The sequence below is a fragment of the Paralichthys olivaceus genome, chromosome 22, assembly GCF_024713975.1.
Source record: "Paralichthys olivaceus isolate ysfri-2021 chromosome 22, ASM2471397v2, whole genome shotgun sequence".
Lineage (NCBI taxonomy): Eukaryota > Metazoa > Chordata > Actinopteri > Pleuronectiformes > Paralichthyidae > Paralichthys > Paralichthys olivaceus.
This window is the reverse complement of record NC_091114.1, coordinates 7,744,006-7,766,693: the sequence shown is the minus strand read 5'-3', so window position 1 is coordinate 7,766,693 and position 22,688 is coordinate 7,744,006. Positions and strand designations below refer to the sequence as shown.

The 22,688-nt window shown below is 42.8% G+C and overlaps 2 protein-coding genes across 5 annotated transcripts in view; one reads left to right on the top strand and one right to left on the bottom strand.

Annotated features, from left to right (window-relative positions):
- zdhhc21 (zinc finger DHHC-type palmitoyltransferase 21) overlaps positions 1-22,688 on the bottom strand; it is a 40,752-nt gene that overhangs the window by 11,533 nt on the left and 6,531 nt on the right. The gene's annotated exons all lie outside the window — the stretch shown is intronic.
- ppp1r14bb (protein phosphatase 1, regulatory (inhibitor) subunit 14Bb) lies at positions 475-22,392 on the top strand. Its single transcript, XM_020095596.2, has 4 exons — positions 475-1,092; positions 18,904-18,987; positions 19,327-19,359; positions 19,454-22,392. The coding sequence occupies exons 1-4, from the start codon at positions 892-894 to the stop codon at positions 19,520-19,522; spliced, it is 387 nt and encodes a 128-aa protein (XP_019951155.1). The 5' UTR covers positions 475-891; the 3' UTR covers positions 19,523-22,392.

Here is a 22,688-nt window from a genome sequence, read left to right as displayed (position 1 = left end):
CACATGTTTATGTACAGGTCTTCTTATCTTGTCTTTGGATGTAATGTCTTGCAATTTCAAAAAACTGGCCACCAAGTCCAAACTATAAATCGATAATCATATCCATTGATTCATAGATATCGCTGCATCAATGTGTTGTCACACCTCTAGTGTAGAGCATCTTCTGCTGCTTGTTCTAATATGAAAAGGGAACTGTAGGGGTGGGGAGGGGGGGCAAATCTGAAAGTTGAGAGAATAGTGTGTGTGTGTGTGTGTGTGTGTGTGTGTGGAGGGGGGGGGGGGGGGGTGTTGACATGTGAATGGTTTCTGAAAGGAGGGGATTGGGGATTGATTTGTTTTTCTTTCTATAGACTCATCATTTGAAGTTTGTTTCCGCATATTGTCCTCGTGCTCGAGACCAGTGGGAGAGAGCACGCATGCACGCGCCGAGAAAGAGAGAGAGGGAGACAGACAGGGAGAGAGAGAGAGGGAGACAGAGAGGGGGAGAGAGAGAGAGAGAGAGAGAGAGAGAGAGAGGGAGAGAGGGAGATTTTCTCTTTGTACTCAGAGAGGAGTTGAGGCTTTTTATATAAGCGGAGTTTGCCTGCTGGAAATAGAACAATAAGCCGGCTCCACTCGTCGTTCTCTCCATTTTTATGTCTTTTTCCCCGGACAAGAAAAAGCATTAGATTCCAGCGCTTGTTTCTTCAGGGGGACATTTCCAGTCACACGTCCACCGGTCGGGATTTGTTTGTTTTTTGAGCGTTATTCTTGTTTTTGTTTCCAGCCGGACAGATCTTCTTCTTCTTCTTCTTTTCTCGCCTCTTTCCACACCTCCCCGGTTCTTCTCTCCCACTCACCCCCCTCCCTCTCCTCCTACCACCACAACCACCTCTGGAAAAACGAGCGACCATGGCCGCCGTAACCAGCCCGGAGACGAGCCCTCAGCCCCGGGTGTACTTCCAGACGCCGGCCGGCACCACGGAGGAGCCGGAGACGCCTGTTCGGAAGCAGGGACGCGTTACCGTCAAATACGACCGCAAGGAGCTGAGGAAGAGGCTCAACCTGGAGGAGTGGATCATCGACCAGCTAACGGACCTGTACGACTGTGAGGTAAAGACCCCCTCTAACAATAACCCCATATGCAAAACCGATCGAAGCCATCGATCCGGCGGCTCTGTTAAGTAATAGGACTCTGGTGGTGGTGGAGTGTCTCCATCAGCTCCTCTTTGTGTCCCAACTGTTGACAAAGACACATTAAAGGGCCCTTTTGTCGCTGCTGGCCTAGCTTCGCTTCTTGTGTAGCATGTAGAGTATGTGGGCCATTTACAAGTACACGTGGTGGTGCAGGCGGGGGCATGATGGGAAACAAGCACGAACCAGAAGTGATCAAACCATGTGTGAAGCTCTGGGGTCGAACTTTACTCATCCACCCACAGGTTGGCTAAATGTAGCATATGCACATTTATAGCCCTGATCATGAAATGGACAGCCCCTGATCCCTCCCCGGATTGGCCGGCGTTGATTTAAAGCACACCTGTAAATGCATCTCATGCAATATTAATAATAATCTAATGTAGACGAGTAAAGAAATACCTTGTTACCCCCTCCTACCTTTCTTGTCTCCTACTTGCAAACTTTCAAAGTTTAAAGCTGAGTGAAGCCATTTTCAGACACGACCTTCGGGTAAAATACAGAGAATGGCTACAGGGTTTACCCAGTTTGCCTTTCACACATGCACAATGCAGGAGGTGGTTTTCTGCACAGATGCGTTCACAACAGCAACAAACTCTCCGCATTATTCAGGCAAGAGGTGGAGCAACCAGGTGCAGCAGGTAGCGGCAGGAAGTGACGTTAACTCTAAGATCATGTGATTTTGTTTTCATCTGTCGCAAATTACACATGCATAGATATCCTCTAAATATCTGAATTTTGTAAATTAAGATTGCAGTGTCAAAGAAAGGGATCCATGCCATAATTTAATGGGTTCTTTCTTGGCCCATGTCCCATCCTCCTACCAAGTTTCATGGACATGAATTGAGTTGTTTTTGCATAATCCTGCAGACTAACAAACAAACCAACCAACAATGGTACTCAGTAGAGTGCATACTTTGGCCAAGGCCCAACAGTTCATTTACATTCAATCAAGCGGCACCAAATTGCACAAATATGCCTGATTATTTTCATCAAGATCCCCAAATTAGTCCTCATGTCCCATCCTCCCAGCTCGTCTGTGGAAATTTGTTCAGTAGTTTTTGTGTACTCCTGCTGACAAACAAACTAAAGGACATGGTTGAAAACATTAGCTTCTTGGTAGAGGTAGTTATACAGATGCATTCACACATCTGGTCGGGGGGGGGGGTCAGGTGGTCAGGGTGGCACACGTTAGAGCCGTGCAGTGCTAATGTAACCTGGCGGCAGCTGTGGTGTAACTGCTGGCGTCAGTAGTTGGTAAGCTCATGTCAACTCCACTGAGCTGGCATTGACCCACATTCTATTCCTAGTGTGAAGAATACAACGACTTAACAGGTTTGGAGAATTCCTTGTAGGCTAAGGTAGAGAAGAGGAAGAGGAGCAATCACACCATTTTTTCTAACTTGAAGAAGTCAAGTTTTGTAGCTACAGAGTAAAGCAGTTGTACTTTGGGATGTTCCTACAAACTGTAACTAAACTCTCATCATACATTATCCCAGGCCACAGTGAATGAATAGGGTACATTTTGCAGCAAAGTCTAAAAATGGTTAACCTCTCTTATCATGTGGTGGAAGAAAAACAGATAAAGTCGTCTATCCTACGTTTGTCTCTGCCAAGTTTCTTTCCCACTTGCATTGAGGGCTTTTATGGCAGCGTGTGGGATATCCCGTGAGATGTGGATAATAAAGTGGCAGGGATATGCTAGAGGCTCAAGTGCCAGCAGAGGTGATTAAATGGCCTGCAGAGGATTTTCAAATTGGGGTGCTTTGATTGTCCGCCAGTAATGCAACAAATCTGCCTTGAGTCAAAAAAAAAAAAAAAGATATGTGATTGAGAAAATCTTTGCAGTACTATGAAATTTTGACAAATCATTTTCGATATTATTTGAATCCATTGGGTGTCATTTTGAATTTCAAGGACAAATGTTTCTCTTTCTCCTCCACCTTGTCACTCATTCATACTTTCACCCATCCATCATTCCACTCATGCATGCTTTAATGCACTGATGGTGTATTATGAGTCCTGCTTCTCTGCTGATTTATAGACGCATTAGCATGAGAGTAAATTTAATGATTTATTTCACATTTTTGGGACCCACATCCTTCCTACTCCTCCTATTTTTGGCGTTCGTCCACTGTAGTTCGCCCCTTTTCATTGTCCGTATCCCATCCCCGCCGAGGCTGTTAGACAACAAAGAGATTAACTTACAGTCGGTTCACTGATGGAGACACATTGGGCTCATTTAGACGGGGAAATGTGGAGCACGTGCTACCAAACAGTGTAACCAGAGAGGCAGCTTCAGCCGGTCAGGGAGCAGAGCAGGAACTGGGACAACCCTGTTCACCAACAAAGACAAGGAGCGCACTTCTTGCTTCATCTCTCCCTTTCTCTTTCCATGTCTCCTTAGGATCTGACTCGCTGTAATCCACATTATCATTATTTCCAATCTACCAGCCTCCCCTTTTCTCTCTCTCCTTTTGTGGATGCACGTTTCAACAGTTTAACACCGGAATGGACTTGGTTCAACAGGGAATTCATAATGAGCTATTTTCCCCTTTAAATCCCTTTAAACATGCTACAAGCTGGGCATTTCTGCTTGTGATGTATTCATCCACATAGCCACTTAGTCAGCCTATCAGTCAGAGCTGCTATGGTTAAAAGTGAGGAGCCGAGCCTTCATATGATTCCATGGCAACAAGGCTGGTTAAATGTTTATGTTGGTTAACCGTGAAGTGGAATAAAAAGGGCTGTGTCCATTTCAAGATACAAAGCTGAGAGAAATTGCATTATTTCCGAAAAGCCCCTGTTTTACTCTGCATTATAATTAGAGCCAGACAGTTATAATATTAGCAGAAGCTTAATAAATGCCTGCAGTTGATGTTAATGTGGCATTTGCTTTGTATAGGAAACACTCCAGTTGTGCTGCAGTTAATAGGGGGCTACTTGTCTAAGCGGTGTTTCCCATTAATTATCTATTTCTAATTTTCTATATACTGCCATATTATAATTTGTCTCACCACCGTCTCATCATGAACCAAAAATATTGTTTTACTTTTCTTATGATTACATAAGAGAACTTGTCTTTCAGGCTTTAGAAGGTAAAAAATAATTGTGCCAAGTACAAATGAACAACAAGCCTCAGATATGACTTCATAGAAGCAGCGGCAAACGGAAAAGCCTTGATTCAAAAGAACTCAAAGTCATAGCAGCTCATTTTTCTACTTATTCATGAGCGATAACAACAATGGCGTATTTACTGAAAATGAGAAATTACCCCAGTGAACTCCAAGGGGTTTCTGACGCAACCTTCATCCCAAATTCACCTGATACAATTTTCGGAATTGCTGCAACAGAGTCTCCAAATCCCAAAATACCCCTTCCATCTCACAGTTTAGCTGTTAAACTGTATTAATTTAAGAAATATAAACACTTAAGAGGCAGGAAATGTCAGGATTTTAAAGTGTTAAGTGTCACATAACAAAATCCGGGAGTGTTTCCTCATAGATAAGTTGTATATACACGTACTCTGTTGTTATAGGGCCCGCCGCTCTATTACCGGCTTTGTGCATGAGGTGCTGAGTAAGTTTGAGTGCACTCTAGGGAACAGGAAAGTGGGGCTTACACTCATCAATTCCTTGACTCTGTTTCTAGTAATATTATTAAGTTTCACTCCAGGCTTGGTTCCATTTCCATGGTAACTGGGCTTTTGACATTTTATTAATCATTTAAGACCTTTTTTTTTTCCCAGCTTGCTTTGTTTTCGGCTCTGGTGCACTGGAACTAACCAGTAGCTGCATAGTTAACGGTGGAGCAAGTGGGCGGACCAATCCCGAAACTCCAGGTTCCTACGTGGCCCCCCACACACACACACACACATACACACACACACACACACACACACACACACACACACACACACACACACACACACACACACACACACACACACACACACACACACACAGAGAGAGAGAGATGGGGATACGAGGGAGAACAGAGGCAGAATTGGTGAGCAGGAATGCAATGAACGGAGGAAGTGAAGGGAAAAAAACAGGGGGGAAGGAAAATGTAGCTGGAGGAAGAGATGTCAGAGAGGGAGAGAGTGTTTTAGTAACATGTGTCCACGGTTATTGCTGATATCTATTCCTCATTGAAATATTCTAAAACACCTGAAGTTAACAAAGGCAAAGAACAGAGTCCACAATGAAAGAGGAACAAATACTAGTGCATATATAGTCAACACATGCAGTCCAAATAAAGCAATCAATATGCCTGTTGGTAAAATATATAATATTTCATTAATATAGAAAATTCTACATTAAAACACATAAATGAAATTAAGGAAAGGCATCTGTATCCTTCAATAAATCCATATAGGACTACACAGGAAATGTAAATACCCTGTCCATTATTCAGCACATACTCTTTACAACACAGACACACTTAATGAACAGTAAATGCTCTTCTGGCCATATTTAGTTCATAAGTCTATGTCGTCTCCAACAACAAACAGCTAAATCAGCGATGCATCCTGTAGTTGTGTGGCTCTACAAGGCAGTCAGAAAGAAATGAGTTGGGGGGAAGCCTGACTGTGGCCGCAGCTGTAATTTCATAGCTGAAAAGTAAGTCGGCCTCCTTCACTGAGGCACACACAGAAACACAGGAGGCATGCAACATGTGTTTAAACCTTGCACTTCAAGGTCTGAATACCAATCAGTAGTACCCCGTTTCACTCAGTAAGAGGGTGACTACAAAGAGTGGTTGTTACACAGCGGGAGTGAAAGACTCCAGTGTGTCTTTGCAACCCCCCCCCCCGCACCACAAACACACACACGTTAATAGCTGACATGTGGTCCTACACATGCATAGTTGTCTTCCTGTTTGATGGAGGGGTGACTCAGCATGTACTGTAGTCTGACCTACTGACGGACCATGTGAGTGTTTTTAGAGCGGTGAGTGAATAAAGTTAGAGGAGAAAGACGGCCAAGAATGTTGTGAGTGAGGGAGACTGAGCATTTCTTTTTTTTGGTCAGTGTGTGAGTAAGTTCGGAAGGAAGCGAAGAACACAGAGAGAGAGGGCTGGAGAGAGAGAGAGGGAGAACGAGGGATGTGAGTCATTCAGTTGAATGTTTATGGATCGTGTCACAGGAAGTTTGTGAGAAAGGAGTGAACATAGACAAATTAACAATATTAACTTTCCCTCAAAACACCATTTGCCCCACTCACACCTGTTGATCACACGAACACACTCTCACAGGTCTTTATGTAGACAGCATGCTGGCTGCCAGTCACTTTTAAAAAGTTGTTCAAATGTTCATGTTTGATTGTTTAAACGTAAGGTTGAGGTTTGGTTAATATCAGGATTAGAGAATGTAATACATGGCATCTATGGGGAAAAGTGAGCTGAGAAGAGCAGGATATTTAAAAACATCTTCATCTTTTCTTGTTTAATGCATTTAGTTGATGAATTCATGTGCATATACTCTACATTTGTTGTCTGTTGTCTCCCACAATCACTGTCATGTGTCGGCCAGCATGACCCTGACAGCACAGTACATTCTGATTGCCTGACACCCTCCTACCTTGTAAACCCGTCGGTATTATGTTTCAGTACTAGCTAAGCTCGATGAGCTTGTCATTCCACCCTCTGTCACACAGATCAGGCCCCCTGCCAAGCGAAGGGTTTAAACAATGCAGTCTTTAACAAAACCATTTTACCGTAAAGCTCACATGTGGTGCAGGGCGTGTCTGGAGATAGATAAAGAAACTGAGCTGCTCCCGGTGAATCTAATGGTAGACAGCAGCTTGTTTGAATGAGAATGGTCATAAAGAAGAAAGGGTGTTATCCATTCATACTCTTCTGCAGAATTTGTTATTCTGTGTATAATTAGCAGACTGAATATTGTTTATTTACTCTTATGAACATATTGAATGCTCATTAGTTTGAATGGGTGTGGACATGTACTTAATTAAATAGCTTTTTAGTCATAATGCGTTTTAGGACCGTCTTTAGCGGTTTTGTGAAAGCTCACACACGAAGATGCTTTTTAAAGTAAACAGGCCATAATAGTGTGGCAGTTTGGCTCGAGGGTGTTGTTGCTAAACAGCCTTTTGAAATGAGCTATGAATGTGAGTGTGTTGGTGATGCACGCTCATTCTCCATGTTAAAACCATATCAAAACAATGAAAACAAGCTAAGTCATTGTCCTGATATTAATCGGTAGTGACTACAGTTGGTAGCAGTTGGAATAGTACGTTGGTACGGAGTCATTATCAACACAGTCTCTTTGTAAGTTATGCCAACTGCCTGCAGGTAGAGTGAGGTAACACATTCACTGGGGAGGGTATTTTAGTCCCAGGAGGTGCATTAAGAGCAGACGCCAGTTTCTCTATAATTGCAGGAAAGCAGATTTCAGTGTTCGATTATGTTGCGTGTTTATTATACAACAATAAGAGACAGAGCATTGGATAACTTTCCTGTTGATGACAATGATGACAGGCTGAGGATGTGATTTCTAATATTGAATAGCTGTAGCTTTTATCCAGTAGTAGTACAGTCTGCTTTGCCAGTGACTCCCTGACCTGATGTCCCTGTCAGCCAGGCAGACAGCCACTGACCGAAGAGGTCGCCAGGTTAGAGCAGGGCAGTGCCATGTTGTCCTGGTGTATTCTCCACGATGTCACCACGGCGGGTAACCTAACTTAAGCTTCCGTGGTATCTACAGCGTGCAGGATGTCATGTGGAAGGATTCTTGTGCCGCTATGAAAACTGCTCTGGTTGAAATGGCACGGCTGTGTGGAGAGATGGATGGGTGGATGAGAGAGGTGTGGACAGATGGACAGACAGCTGGCAGCCTGACAGACAAATAGATGGAGGAATAATGTGACCTGTCAGATCATTCAGAATCTACAAACGCCAGCTCAGTTGCAGATCATAAATAGAAATGCTGCTCTTTCATCTAATCATTAATATATTATTTCACATCTTTAATATCAAATCTTTTTTATTATTTGCTACACCCGCTATGCTGTATGTGTAGTTTCTGAGTAGGAAGCAACAACTGACCATATTTGGGTGAAGTGTGATTGGCAGGAATGATTACAGGTTGCTGATTCAACAGGAGGAGACTTGGTCTCACACTCAGGATGATTATGAAACTGAACATGTCAACACGTGTTAAATAATTAAAATATGAAGAATTAATACATGTGATGACTTTAAGAAGAAATGACAGCAGCCACTTTAAACTGTTCTAATGGATTAGTTAAGATGACCCGTATTAATGACGGAAAAATAAAAATTTCAGTTGACACGCTTAAGTTGTTGGTTTGTTTTTGGGTGGAGAAATAAATACTTTGAAGGAAAGTGGAAGAATAGTAAAACAGAAATCAGGGTTTATTCAGGAAAGGTAAAGTTTCTTCCAGGGATTGCTGTTCATACATATGTGAGTTGTTTCTGTAAAGCAGGAGCTGATTGACTGAAGATAGAAACAAACTAAAGCATGGATTTATTAGATTTCCCAAAATATCCCCAGTGTTCACTGTGTCAGAGGTGATGATGACTGATGTGAAAAGTTTGGATTTAAACTGATGGGAAAAAAAATCCTGAATAGTCTACTCGTACTCCAAACTGTCACAACAAAGAATTAAGTCACCCAGAGAATGGCGTGGCAAATGAACTAATGAATGTCGCCAAGAGTGACATAATGATAATCTGCTGTAATCCTTGTTTGTATGCCTTCTTTTTTTAATCTGCACGTAATCTCTTCTTTCAGTCCAATTGTAGTGGTAATGACTCCCCTGGCTCCGAGAGGGGCCTTGTAGAGGACTCAGAGGAATTCCAGGAATTTGAATTAGGAAAATAGAAATATATTACATTTTACAGTATCAATATATTGGAATATACAGCCATAGTGTGTGTGTGTGTGGTCTTCCGCTCTCTTCTGTCTGTGTGTTTCTTTCTTATTTTATGATTGATTGTTGCTCTTATGATAATTAGTAATTGATTAAAGGAGAAGAAGGAAAAATGAGTTTGTTTAAACACTCCAGGCTATTTCTCCCAGTATACCCAACACATCACTCACACACACATCCATATCTTCTTTTCTCTGATCAAAAATCATTTTCACAGCATTATAAAAGACAATGGGCCTGAAAATATCTTGGAGATGAGTTCCAAGAGCCAAATTCAATTTAGAAACAATGATCAAGATCACATTTTAGCCAGGATTGCTCCAAAGCTGAAACATACTAGTTGAATTTCAGATAAAAACATGGGGATCATCATCAGTCTCTCCATGTGACCCCTGAAGAGAACACAACAGCAACAGTTGCAGCAGGTGAATTTACAGCACCAGAGGAAACATTGCAACATGTCGGTGAATTTTAGTGAACTTGCTCACATCTTTGGGTTAATGGAGGTCGCAGTACGGTGGCATGGTTATTTATTGGGGTGTTGGCTGAAAGGTTTGGGCTCTAAGATCACGGTTGGCACTGGGAGGTCTTTACACTTCGGTTTTTACTCTTGGTAGGTCCGTTTAGCCTGTGGTTGCTATTTCAGTCTCAACCATTTGTTTCCTCAGATCTCAAGAAATCACAAATGAAATGTGTCACTGCCAATCTGCCACTGAGTGGTGACACAGGTTACATTACTGCTGCTGTAATGTGTTCAAGAACAGCAAACAGTTATTGATTTCTACTGCTAGATCTTTGTTGTGAAGCTTGCTTGACAGTTGAATGGAAAGGCTGCTGGGTGAAACTAAGCATCAGCAGAGACAAATAGTTGCATTCATGTAGGAGATGGTGAGCGTGACACAGCGGCGGAGCTCCAGCCCTGGCAGCATTGGCAGTTGTCTTCCCAGGGCCGGTTGTGACCCTGAGGGACCAACAAGTGTGTGTGTGTGCGAGCACGCGTGTGTGCGTGTCCGGAGCGGCTGCGGCACAGACATGTCCAGTCAACACACAGAAACCACTGAACCGTTGAGTCAGACCAAACAAGCTGATGTGTGAATCATTCAACCGTGCAGCGGGACAGCTATGACTCCGGGCAGCTTTTCGGGGAAGGGTCAAGGTTGGGTGACATTCCATGTTTTAACTCCACAAACAGATTTTGAAGTTAGGGCGATTGTGTGTGTTAGTGTGTGTGTTAGTGTATCTGTGTGTGTGTGTGCGTGATTGATGATTAAACTTGAATAACTGACAGTTTTAGCAGAAAAACCCGTTAGTGTCAGAATCTGCCTTGAATTTTAATTGATTAATTATCTCCAGGTCGTCTGCAGACATTTGACATCTCTCTGTAGTTCCTAAAACACTTTCTATCTTATTTTAGAAAATCCTCTTTACGCCCAGATAAATTCTTCTTCTGAAAAAAGAAAAAATCTGTGTGTGGCCACTCCAAATTAAATCATTGGCTGGCGTATCTGTCTGTCACTAAGCAACCTGCCTGCCCCTGCTCTTACTGTCCTTGACCAGAGTCTTCAGCCGGAGAGACGTACGCAGCTAAAGCCGAGACAATAGCCAAAGATAGTGACAGAGTCGTGGCAAAGTCATCTTCCAGCAGTTCTCAGACCGTGCACGTTCATGTGTTTTGGCGAGAGGGCCGATGGGAGGGGGCAGGATATATCAGTTGCTTTTGTGTAGCCGATTACGCAGAACACATTTTTGCTCATTTTCACTCCACAGGTTATTTGTTCTAGAGGAAAAACTTGGGCCAAACAATGAACGAGTAACAGAACAACAGCACCAGAGGCTCTGTCATTCCCTCCTTTACTAATAATCTATTACTATGCTACATGCTAGTGTCACCAAATTGCACTGTAAGAACAACCGAAACTACTGTGCCTGCAGTCTAATTATAGTGATGAATGTTTCCTGGCATCATATAAAGATACGTCCTCTGTTCTTGGAGCCTATTTTGTTTGGCGTTCTCCTGCAATACGTCTGAAACAACCCACACAGCACTGGTACACAACAGCACACACACAGACTCTTGAGGCTGTGCTTCTTTTTTACTTTACAGGACAGAGCTGTTTGCATGTTATCTGTAGTGAGATAACAGGAAGGCTGACAGGGCTGCAGAGCCAAAACAGATGGACACGGGGGTAGGATGTAGGAACCGATGGGCACATGTTGTTTGAATAATACTAAGAAGCAAGTGCTTACAAGAGGTTTGACACAGAATGTTACGTTTGTGACATTTTCTCATTCATTTCACACGATACAAAACAGGAAGTCATATTCTTCCTGGGAGGAAGTACATCCAGCTGATTAGACTTCAATAGAGATGAAGATCTCACACGCACGCATGCACACACACACGCACGCACGCACACACACACGCACACACACACACACACACACACACACACACAATTGTATTGATTATGGATTGTCGTTTATGGTTCACGGTTGTGTGTGAGGCCACATATTCATTACAGCAGCCAGTCACCACTTAGATTAATTGTGCATGTGCATGTAAACACATGCACACGATGGCACAAAGAGTCATATCACTCTGTCCTCTTAAAGTGGTTCTGTTAACTCTACAACTCACACAAACTCTGCCCGCCCCTTCCCACAGATACCTTCAACCCCCCCCCGTTATCTCCCAAGGTCACGTGCCCACACAGGAAGTGGCTGGGTGAGCTGGTGCTTTAACCCCTTCAGTGCTTAAGAAAACAAGATGAGACTTGTATAAATCTGCGTTTTCTCGGTGTCACACATCTCACAAATATGTTTTTGTCACCTAAAACTGCTGTGAGAGATGTGAGCATGATAAAGGATGCTGGCAGGACACTCCAGATTCCTGATAACCAACCGCCTGCATCTGTGTGTGAGACCAAGCAAGATAAGGGGGTGGAAAGCAGCAGGCGATGACTGACACAAAGCATCCCTAATCCTTACACCCCTGGTGACCCCTCTGTGTCTCCCTCACTCATAAATTCTCTCTCTCCTTTTGTCGTAAGTGCTATCACGCCCAAGGCAAGGTGGTCTAAACGCTATGAACTGGCCGATTACAGAGGCACTGAGGGGGATTTATACAAGCAGCACATTGAGCCGGGGAGGGAGCGTATCAAAGCAGACAAGACGATAAAGAGACAGAGGGGGAAGCCTGACAGGAAGCAGGTTCAAGCCCAGTATTTTTCCACTATTTTCCACTGTGTGTGTTGATCAGATGACAGTCAACCAAATTACCAGATCAGTCACAAGGGTTTCATGATTAACCACTTGGAGATGACTTGCAAGCAACTTTTCACCTTTAAACTTCATTTTAGAATTGGCCACTAAAAGATATGATACATAACAGAAACTAGACCTAGTTTATTTATTTTATTGACTTGTGTACTGACATTATCCAAAATGTTTCCAACAATCAAACCCAGAGAAATGTTATTCAAGTAACAGGACGTTTTTCGTCTTTGCGGAGAAACGGCACACGGTGAAGGAAAAACACACTGTTAGCCAATTAGCAATTTTATCCTTCCTCTGTTTGTATGGTCACTTGTGATGGATCACAATTATTCATTGCCGTCTGTTGCATAAGGTCAATAAAACTTTATCCATCAGTTATCAGTGAACATGATATGCGCCTGAATGGTGTCATGTAGCTATCCCACGCTTCGTCATGACGTCATCTAATCAAGAATTTTGTTATTGCTTTAATTGATAGACCCCTATGGGTCTAAGTGACATATTGTAAGTTCAACTTATTATAAAAGGTGAAATTATTTCATATTGTCTTGAACATAGGTTTGCAAAGGACTTGCTTGCAGCTATAACCACATTAGACTCAAGTTTAGCAATTAATTAACAGATTGCTTAAATGTCTCCCATCTGTTTTAGTCATATGTTTGGTGTCGGCTCAACTCCAGTTCTGTTGCACATCCTGCCTTGCTCAATCAGTGTTTGTTTGACATGCAGGCCTGCACATGCATTTAAAGATGTGATAGTTTTCAGAGGACGGACTGCCAACTAGAATAGAAAGCAACGATAATGTCTCTGTATGTCAGGCCTGCAATACTGTCCAGGGTGCACTCCGTCTCTGGCCCAGTGTCTGCTGGGACTGGCTCTAGCCTCTCCGCGACCTTAAGCAGTATCTCTATAGTTTACACATTTATGTCGGATTTTATGAAAGTTTTATCAAAAAACTGCTCCGCTATTATGTGTTCACATCCTTGTCAGACCTGGTCATCTTCCAAATATTTTATCAAGATATTCTGTTCTTTCTGCATGTTTGGTTCTTCTGTGGTCATGAGTCTATCTATGTCTGTACTCGCCTTTTATATTTTGTCTCACCCTCACATCTGTCGTTCAGCACATCTCAGTGAATAATCTCTACATCTTTGTTGCACCGATAATCCTTTTTCACAATTACAGATTTCAATAGCTGCACTTTAAGTATTGACAAAGTGCTGAACGATTTATCACTCAGGCCTTTCGATATGGACCATCAAACACTGATGATTAAAGTTTCGATGCATTAAATCCACTAAAGATGTTCAACAGTAGAAAGAGGTAGACGACCAGCTGTTCTGGTTTCAAACATTGGCTTTAGCATTTGGCCATTTGATCGAAGTTGATGCAATGATCTCAGCACCCGTCCTGTGTTTTCTCTCAGCTCAGGAAACAACAATCACAGCAATGCTTGTGCACACATAGCCTGCACACAATTGCATTTGTCTTTGTTACAGGTATATAATTTGTTGCTGTGCAAAAATCAATCGGCCTAGGGTGATAGTTTTAATGGAGCACACACACACAAATTAAACACTCAGCAAAAACACTTTCCCGCTTGGGCTTTAAACAGAGTCCCGCTACAGCTATGGTGATGTTGTAAAATGTGTAACGTGCAGCTCACACGTTAACATTTCCTCTCTCGCCGTCTGTATTCCCCATGTTTCTCCACCACCACTGTGCAATAAAATGGCAAAGCATGAACAAGTGAAGCACAAAGGAGGAGCAAATGGAGTAGAAAGGAGTCTGGTGCATAAATTATCACTTTGCCAGACGAGTCAAAACAAACTTGCGCAGAAGGAAGCCGGAGTGAATGGCGACATTGTTCGGCGACACGTGGCCCACTTTTCCCTACCTCTTCCTCCTTCCTCCATCCTGTCTGCCCCTAGCCATCATCACTTCCCTCTGTCTTCAGCTTCCTTCTTCCCCCTCTCCTCTTTTCTCCAAACAGTCCACGCAGCTAGAACATTGTTTTCGTCTTTGTAGCAGCGCGGGCAAATGGCCACCCTGAAGTCCGACTATTTTTATCCCGGTGTGTTACTGAGGCAGCAGGAAAGCAAAAGTGGCTGTTCATCGTTCAAACTTGAGCCTCTTGGCGATTCCTTACTTTTTAATTATTTTTCGTCTACACTGCTGTCGTTTCTTTAACGCTTATAAGTTTCCACACAGTTTCCACTGATCCTATCATAGGAATTGGTAATGTAGTGTGTTACCACTGGAATCCATGCTGTGTAATCCTTGTAGGTGGCCTCTGTGACCTACTTACACACAGAGCTCCTACTGTGAAATTGGCTTCCTCCCATCTTATTACATGTAATATGGTTGTGTTGATATGCACTGATGTTCCTAATAGCATTTAGTAACTGTAGAGAATTTCCTCTTTGTACTCTAACGTTTGCTTCTTTCATTCCGCACTGCTTGTAATTGCATTACATTTTTCTCAGCTCTTTATGGACACAAATCTGCAACTCACAGTCACAATGTTGCATTTTGAATCAGATCTGAGATCAGTCAAACTGAAGTCAAGTCAGGTTAAAATAAAGCTGTTGACGCGTGACTCAGTCTTTTAACGAGTACATTCTTTGACCAAACTTCCCTCCTGCATCTCTCCGTCTCATCAGTTCCCTCTGCAGAGATATTTACAGTAGCAGTGATTAAGGGGACTTTTTGTTGTAACACAAGGGCCCTGACCTACTTGTGTATGTAGCTTATGTTTTTCCGGTGCTCTATCTACCATTTGATCTGCCCAAGCCTGCAGCCACGACACAGCTCCCTGAGAGAGGAATAGTACTATGACCTACACACACACACACACACACATACACACACTCACTCACCCCGCTCTCATACTGTCACATCTCGTTGTGCTCTGTTCTGCAGGCAGAGACATCGTGTCTCTCACAGTAGTGGTGGTGATGATGGTGTGTGAACCGTCTGGAGGGGTGTAATTAAACTTTTAAAGACCACAAAACAATGAGTCTGTGTGCCTGTTCACAGACTGTATATAAAGATGGACGATGCATCCGCAATGGGAGTATTGTTGGCGCTCTCCAGAACTTTTAGTCCCAGGAGCATTTTTTCTTGCAGACTGTTGTTCACCTGTGTTTCCACCACGCTCTAAAGACCAGGGGAGATTAGGTAAACCACGGTTCCAGCAAACTGTTTAACTCCTGTCCACCAGGAGGCGGTAATGCAGAACACTATACAGCAATAATGAGGCTATTCATAACCTTTATCATTACAGGACCACAGTTTCCAATTCCCTCTCAATATCAGCAAAGTGCCCCGACTTTCTTTAACGACTCAATCATGATGATGCATTGAAGAACAATAGAAACAACTGCATAAGCAGAAATAAAATGCTTGAGTACTCAACCAATCAGGTATTTTTAGTGCTGCTAGCCCCACCCCAAATGTTCTGGGTACTTACTTATAGTACAACCCCAGAGCAGGGATTTTTTTAAGGGGTAAAAAAGATTTCCCCGGATCTTTTGACCCTGGTACCTGAGGTGGAAACACAAAGAGTTCCTCGAAAGGTTCCTAGCACCGAGGGGGTGGTGGACGGTGGTGTTAAACATGTTACTGCACTGCAGCTGCTGCAGTATCATATGTCAAACACCTAAACAGAGATGCAGATGTGTTTTGTATGATCGCCACAAAGATTTGCAGTGGAGCAAATCTGTTACTTCCAGATCGCTGTGTGTACTGCTTTGTTTAGACGCCTGCAGTGTTAGGAAGTGACTGGTAGCTGTCTTTTAGTCTGGGTCACATCTGTGGCCAACAGTGAAAACCCCCTCCAGACTCCAGACTAGTTCAGTAAGTCCATCTTTGTTTTGGAAATCCTCCCCAGTGATTCCCCGCTTTCTTTGTGTCTCCTCTCTGAAGCTTGTCTTCCGGCCTTTTTCAACATCCCTCCCTCCTCTCCCTCACTCTTTTGCGCAGCTTCACTCAGCTGCTCCCTCTTCTCAACATGCTTCTTAGCCTCTTACCTTCCTTCCTCTTGGCGTTCCCTTCCCCCCCCTGCAGATTTGAGTCTCAACTCACTTTCACGTAAGCCGCATTAAACTAGTATCACTTATTCTTTCCAGTACATTGAAGAGCAATTAAAATGATATAGAGCCAAGTTGGTATTTCTCTTTTATTTCTTTTCTGCTCCTGATTGATTGTGGACATTTCAGCAAATCAAATTTTTTCCATCTATATATATATATATATATATATATATATATATATAGACGCCATCACTGGAAGTCTTTCTTTCTTTCTATCATGTAGCAGCACATAGAGCCCACATGTTCTGCTGATCAGTCTTTGTGTGAGACTGTGTAAATCAGATAGCTTCAATATGTCTGCAGCGTAAGCATGTGTGTGTTTCGGTGTAGTTCACCTTTTTGTGTGTGTCGTTTTTGTCCCAATGTTGCTGAAAAGTCTAACTCATCTTTTGTGTGTATGTTTTTGCACATTTTTGTCTGTCTGGCTTCTAACAGTAGATCAACGTCTCTGTGTGTGTTTTAATCTGCTGACAGTAAGTCTGTCTGTCACCTCCAGTCTCTATCTCACACATACAGACTGTCCTGCTCTGAATTAAATCCTTATAACACACACACACACACACACACACACACACACACACACACACACACACACCAGCTCAGACTTATTAAAGATCATTTTAGAATTCTTTAATCCTAGTGTGTGTGTGAGAGTCAGGTGTGTATAACAGCGGCAATGTGTGTGATGCCGAGTGAGTTCACGACAAAAAAAAAGCTACCATTTGGTTTATGTGACACACAAATGTGCACACACAGCATGCTGTCTGTGAGGCTACATGACTTTGAGATAGAGAGAGCGTGTGTGATGGAGTAGGGGGCAGTCGGGCAGGTGCAGAGACAGCTGGTGTGGGCTACTCTAACCAAGGGGGAGGACGAGAGCGAGAGAGAGATTCCAAGAGAATGACATGAATATAGGGGAGCGGTTGAGCTGCAGAAGAGGGGTAAATGAGTGTTTGTACAAGTGTGTGTGTGTGTTGTTGCCAGTGGTGAAGCGCTTTGATGGAACACACTGAGCTAGTGTGTGTGTGTGAGACGGCTGGAGAAATGGAGAACGTGTGGCAGACTATTAAACCACTTTTAATACGGCAACAGATTAATCAGACAAAGAACTGATCGCATGAAGAGAAGGTCTGAGGAGGAGGAAGGAAGGAAAGAGGCATAAAGAAAGAAAGAAATGAGTATCAGCATATTTCAGTGATCACTTTAATAAACAGTATCAATTCAATAAGCTTTTATATAAGGAGTCATCTTATTAGTCACAATAATTGCTTGGCTTGAATGTTAAGTCTTTTTTCTTCATTTGCTGTGGCTTTTGCTGCTTGAATGGGAATTACACAAGAACTTTGAAAGGCTCAACTTATCGTCTTATTTTCTGCCCAGCTCTAAAAACGTGTGATGATAGAACTGAGCAGATTTTCCCCTTTAGAGCACGCTTTCACCTGAGACAGTAGACAACCAGCAATATATATATATATATATATATATATATATATATATATATATATATATATATATATATATTCACCTGGTGTCAAAAACAAGCACCAGTGGCTGGAAATATCAGTACCACCCTTCCAACCACCACAATTGGCTGTTTGTACATTTTGACAGAGCCAAGCTAGCCAGCTGCATCCGCCAGTCTTATGTCAATATGCTAAGCTAACCTGCTGCTTCACATTGGCTACACAAGGTGGAATGAAGGTTTCTTTCTTTGTGCAGACCAGGCATTTTCATATTATTATATTCAGCTCATTTTTGCACTAACCAGATATATATTGTATTTGGCTTGTTATTTTCAAACATGAATTAAAAACCCACCTATTCAGTCTGGCTTTTATTTAGTGTCTTATAATTTAATGGTTTTATTATTTAGGTTTATATTTTATCATTATTATAAATCTTCTATAATGTTTTACATCAGTTCTAGTGCTGATTATCTATTTTATTGCCTTAACTCTCTTTTATTGTTGTCCTTTTTATTCTCAATCTGAATGTTTGTAACTCATTCTTTACATCCTGTGTTTTACCAATCCCTTGTAACACCTCTATAAGGTTCTATATGAACAAAGTTTGATCTTTTCTCCGTGTCCTTGATGAATATTCCTTGTTAGTGACAGATGAAGGTCTACCTGCCTGTCTTTGTCTCCTCTGTAATGTTCTGTACAACATCTGGGGGTAGGACACCGCCCTCTAGTGTTCACAGAAGGACATACACCAGCCAGTGTAACACGTCATAGACAGACATGCCAGTGCTGATCTATTTGCAGGCGACCACATAACATAAACACAGGGGCTAAGAATAGAGCGGATGAGGAGACTTTCTTTCCGTGAAGGAGCTTCTTACGGAGAACCCTCGCTTTTGATTTCTCAGGAACCGTGTTAACCAACCACTGTCTGTTTGTTTTCTCTACATGCGCTCACGTGTCTTCTCCTCTTCCCGTTTCAGGAGGAGGCCATCCCAGAGCTGGAGATAGATGTGGACGAGCTGCTGGATATGCCCAGTGACATTGAGCGGGCAGCCAGGGTCAAGGTAGGACATGCTTACATACATATATAGACGTGAACTCCGAAAATGTCCAGACCCAATTTGTGTGTACCTTTTACATATGTCTGGGTCAGACATGTAAAAAAAGGGGGGAACATTCGGGTGAGGGGCGGTGCCTGGATAGAATATGCAGGAGACAGGATATGATCCATAAATTCCACTTCAGAAATCACACATTTTTGTTTACAGCACATCAACACCGGCCTCATTTTCTCAAATGGTTCATTGTCAGGACATACAACCCCTCCAGAAACTTTCAGGAAAATGTCCAGACTCCAGTGAATGTCTGAAAGCATCATTTCATACTGTCTCTTTGTTTTACAGGACTTGCTGGTTGACTGTTTTAAACCTACTGAGGTAACAAATCTCTCTTCTTTCCTTCTGTCTTTCTGCGACAAAATCTATGTTTTAGTTTCTGACTCATGAGCTTTGTCCCTCCTGTCCCCCGTAGGACTTCGTCACAGAGCTGCTGGACAAGATCCGAGGGATGCAGAAGCTCTCAACGCCACAGAAGAAATGATGGCGTCCATCTTCCTCCCCGGCATCCTCCAGCTTCCACATCAGCCCTCACCTCTCGTCTTTCTATCGCTCCCCATTCTTTTTGTATTCTAACGTCAATTTTCTTCCATTGAGGATGTCTTTTTTTCCTCTTGTCGTTAGGCCCTCTGTTCTAAACCCCAGTCTTGATTTTTTCCCCTCTTCATCTCATCCTCTTCTCTCTTGTTGCCTGGATCCAGTCCCATTAGTCACTTTTATTTCAAAATGTTCTGACATCCCCTGCTTACTTGATGAACTTCCTCCTTAAAATACCATCAGCAAAGAAAGAAAGAGCTCAGAATTGATCGGCAGACGACAACAATCAAATTCATCGGATAGGATACAAGGAGCTCTCCTTTCCTTCTTCACCCTTTATTTGGCTTTGCCTCTCCCTCATCCAGCTCCTCCATCTGTCGGAGGAGAAAGAGGAGGGGAGCCGAGAAGAATCCCATAATTACTGGGAGTGGAGCGGCCGAGAGTGGAAAGAGCCAGAGTTGACAGCAGCCAAGAAACGAGCGGATGGCTGAACGATGGAGGAGGATGAGGGTTCAAAGGAGGAAGCAGCCAATCGTCTCAACTAATGAGATTCCCTTATTTTAATGTAAGAGATTTGAAAGTTGAATACGATCCAGCCACCAACCCTAATTCTTACGCTGCTTTCTTTTTCATTGTGAGGGCGTGGAGCTAATATTCACTTGACTGTAGGTTTTAACTTCTGTGGGGTCAGTACAGCTCATTTTCCACCTTGAATCAAAGGCATTTGCTACAGTGGTGCATTTAAAGACTTTTTTTTTTTCGTGTGTGTCTGTTGAATAAACTGCACTATGTCATTTCGGGAGGAAAATCTGAACCTCTGACCACAAGGAGTATTGTACGGTGTATTTTTAGTCCAGCGAAGAGGCCAATTTGATCCTGGGAACGATGGGTGAACCCAAAAGAAAGTCACTGGTTGGCTGCGGTGGTCATCTAAAAATAAGTCTTTTTAGGAGTAGATTCTTTTGGGTTGGGCGTGTTTGACTAGATTTCAAATTGTTTCCTTAGATCCGTAGGTCTGTACAAAGGTGGCGATTTAGAAGCCTAGTGTGTGTGAGGCCTGCACATACACGTGTACGTCTGTGTGTTAAAATACTACGTGTGTGTGTGTGTTGCTACATAATGTACAGCAACATTCATGTAAGGGGTTTTTCCTGGCCTGTATATTCTGCTGCTCTGTACGACTAATCAGAACTAAGAGGACTGGTTCCTGTTTTATTTTTTTTTGTTGCACACACGCTCACACTGACAGTCCGACAGGGGGACCTGAAACAAAGCTGCCTTGTGTTTTTTTCTCTCTTTTTTCCTAATGACCCCTCCCCTCCTCTCTCTGTTTCTCACTGCCCCCCCACCTTCTTCTAAGAAATCATATAGTCCACCGCATTGTTTTGTGTTGGGCGGACGTCACGTTGGAGCGGTCACGTGTCTTTTGCGGAGCCTTTTTGTCCACCTGTCACATCAGTGGAGCCACCAACAAGATGTGGGAAGAGGAGCAATGGAGGCCGCTGTTTGGAATTTGAAGCCGTCTGAATGCATTCATCCCTCTTTTCTTCTGTTTTTCTTCCCCATGCACTCACACAGACACACACAGGCCACCCTTGGGGGCAGAGGAGACGCATTAACAAACACAGCTGCCTCTTACACAGATGTGAACACACACAAACACTGAGTGCAGAGTAAAAGGACAGGAGTTGGAGAGCGAGTGGTCCTTAGCTGACACCAGATCTGCGTTTCCATGCCGCAACTGCCAATAGAATAAGCCATCTGTTTCCCATCCTGAGCCAATCAGAGTGGAGACCGAAGCCCAGCGGCCAATAGGAGGACTGGTGACATTCACCGTTACCCATTGCTAACACCTGCAGTGACAGCAGACATCTGCTGTCTGCCTCTTTCTCTCTCAGCACCCACACACGCACGCACGCACGCACGCACACACACACACACACACACACAAAAACCTCTTATTTCTCTTGTGTCCCCTCTCTCCTCCTTCCATCCATTTTCATCCCTCTGTCCCCCCCTCCCCTTCTATCCTTTCTTTCATTTTTGTTTCTTTTTTTGAAAAACAGATGTTGCCTTAGGTATTATTTATGTTACACAAACCAAATAAACGGGAGACATTCATTTTGAAAAAACACAAACGTGTGTTGCTGACTAGAAGTGCGGCACGTGGAGAATCTCAGATCTTCAGTCGCTCCTTCTCTCTCTGTTTTTTTTTGAAAAACAAAATGAGATTCTGGTGTTTCTTTTTGTAGAAGTGTGTGTTTAATACTTAGGCCTTGATACGGTGATTTTGTTTAGATAAAAACCAATGTTCTTTACATTTACATTGAATACTGGTCTGTTTCTATTGTGACACTCCTTGATGCCGGGCCTTGGATTAACATACATCTGAACAGAAATCCATTCAGATCAACGTTGGTGTGGTTGCATGTTTCACTTTCCTGGTGGCACCTCCAAATCCAGCGCCGTCTGCAGAGACATTGTGATTGGTCGGATCGTAACCACGTGAGCTCAATCCTCTCAGTTTGAATGGATTTTCATTTCTAAATCCAGGTTTGGATTATACCTTCTTAGACTGTTATTAAGGTCTGTTTTTTTACTGTTGGGGAAAATTGCAAAAAAAAAAAAAAATTATATATCTATACACTGATTATTATCATTGAGGCTAAACCATGTGGATTGAAGGAGTGGTGGCATTTTTTTGGACAATGATTAGATCAAACAAACAAACAAATGTAGCAATATCAACAACAGGTCTTGTTTTTGCCCAATTTTGTTACACTTTTATGCAACTTTAATAAAAACATGTAAAATGGACTTTTGGTTTCTCTTTGTCAAATTTACTGTTACTTCTGTGTCATTTTGTCGTGCAATCTTTACTTTTTTATAAACTAATCCTTTAGATAGATTTTATGGACTAGCAGGTAAATTACAGGTGCGATTACTGATTTAAAAATCCATCAGATGAAGCAGAATACACCACATAGAGAAGTGCACTGCAGAAAGGATTGCACCTGTGGTTACCTAGTGTGATGAACCAAAATGTCTGCCGTGACAAACCCCTGTTGTCCAAATGAAAAGAATTCCACCAGTATTATTTGCATGGCTCTTGA

Bases quoted from the DNA above. Each gene is read 5' to 3' on its own strand.
- ppp1r14bb (XM_020095596.2), top strand. From the start codon at position 892: ATGGCCGCCGTAACCAGCCCGGAGACGAGCCCTCAGCCCCGGGTGTAC. The intron at 1,093-18,903 runs GTAAAGACCCCC...TTCCCGTTTCAG, and splicing joins CGGACCTGTACGACTGTGAG to GAGGAGGCCATCCCAGAGCT. The intron at 18,988-19,326 runs GTAGGACATGCT...TTTGTTTTACAG, and splicing joins AGCGGGCAGCCAGGGTCAAG to GACTTGCTGGTTGACTGTTT.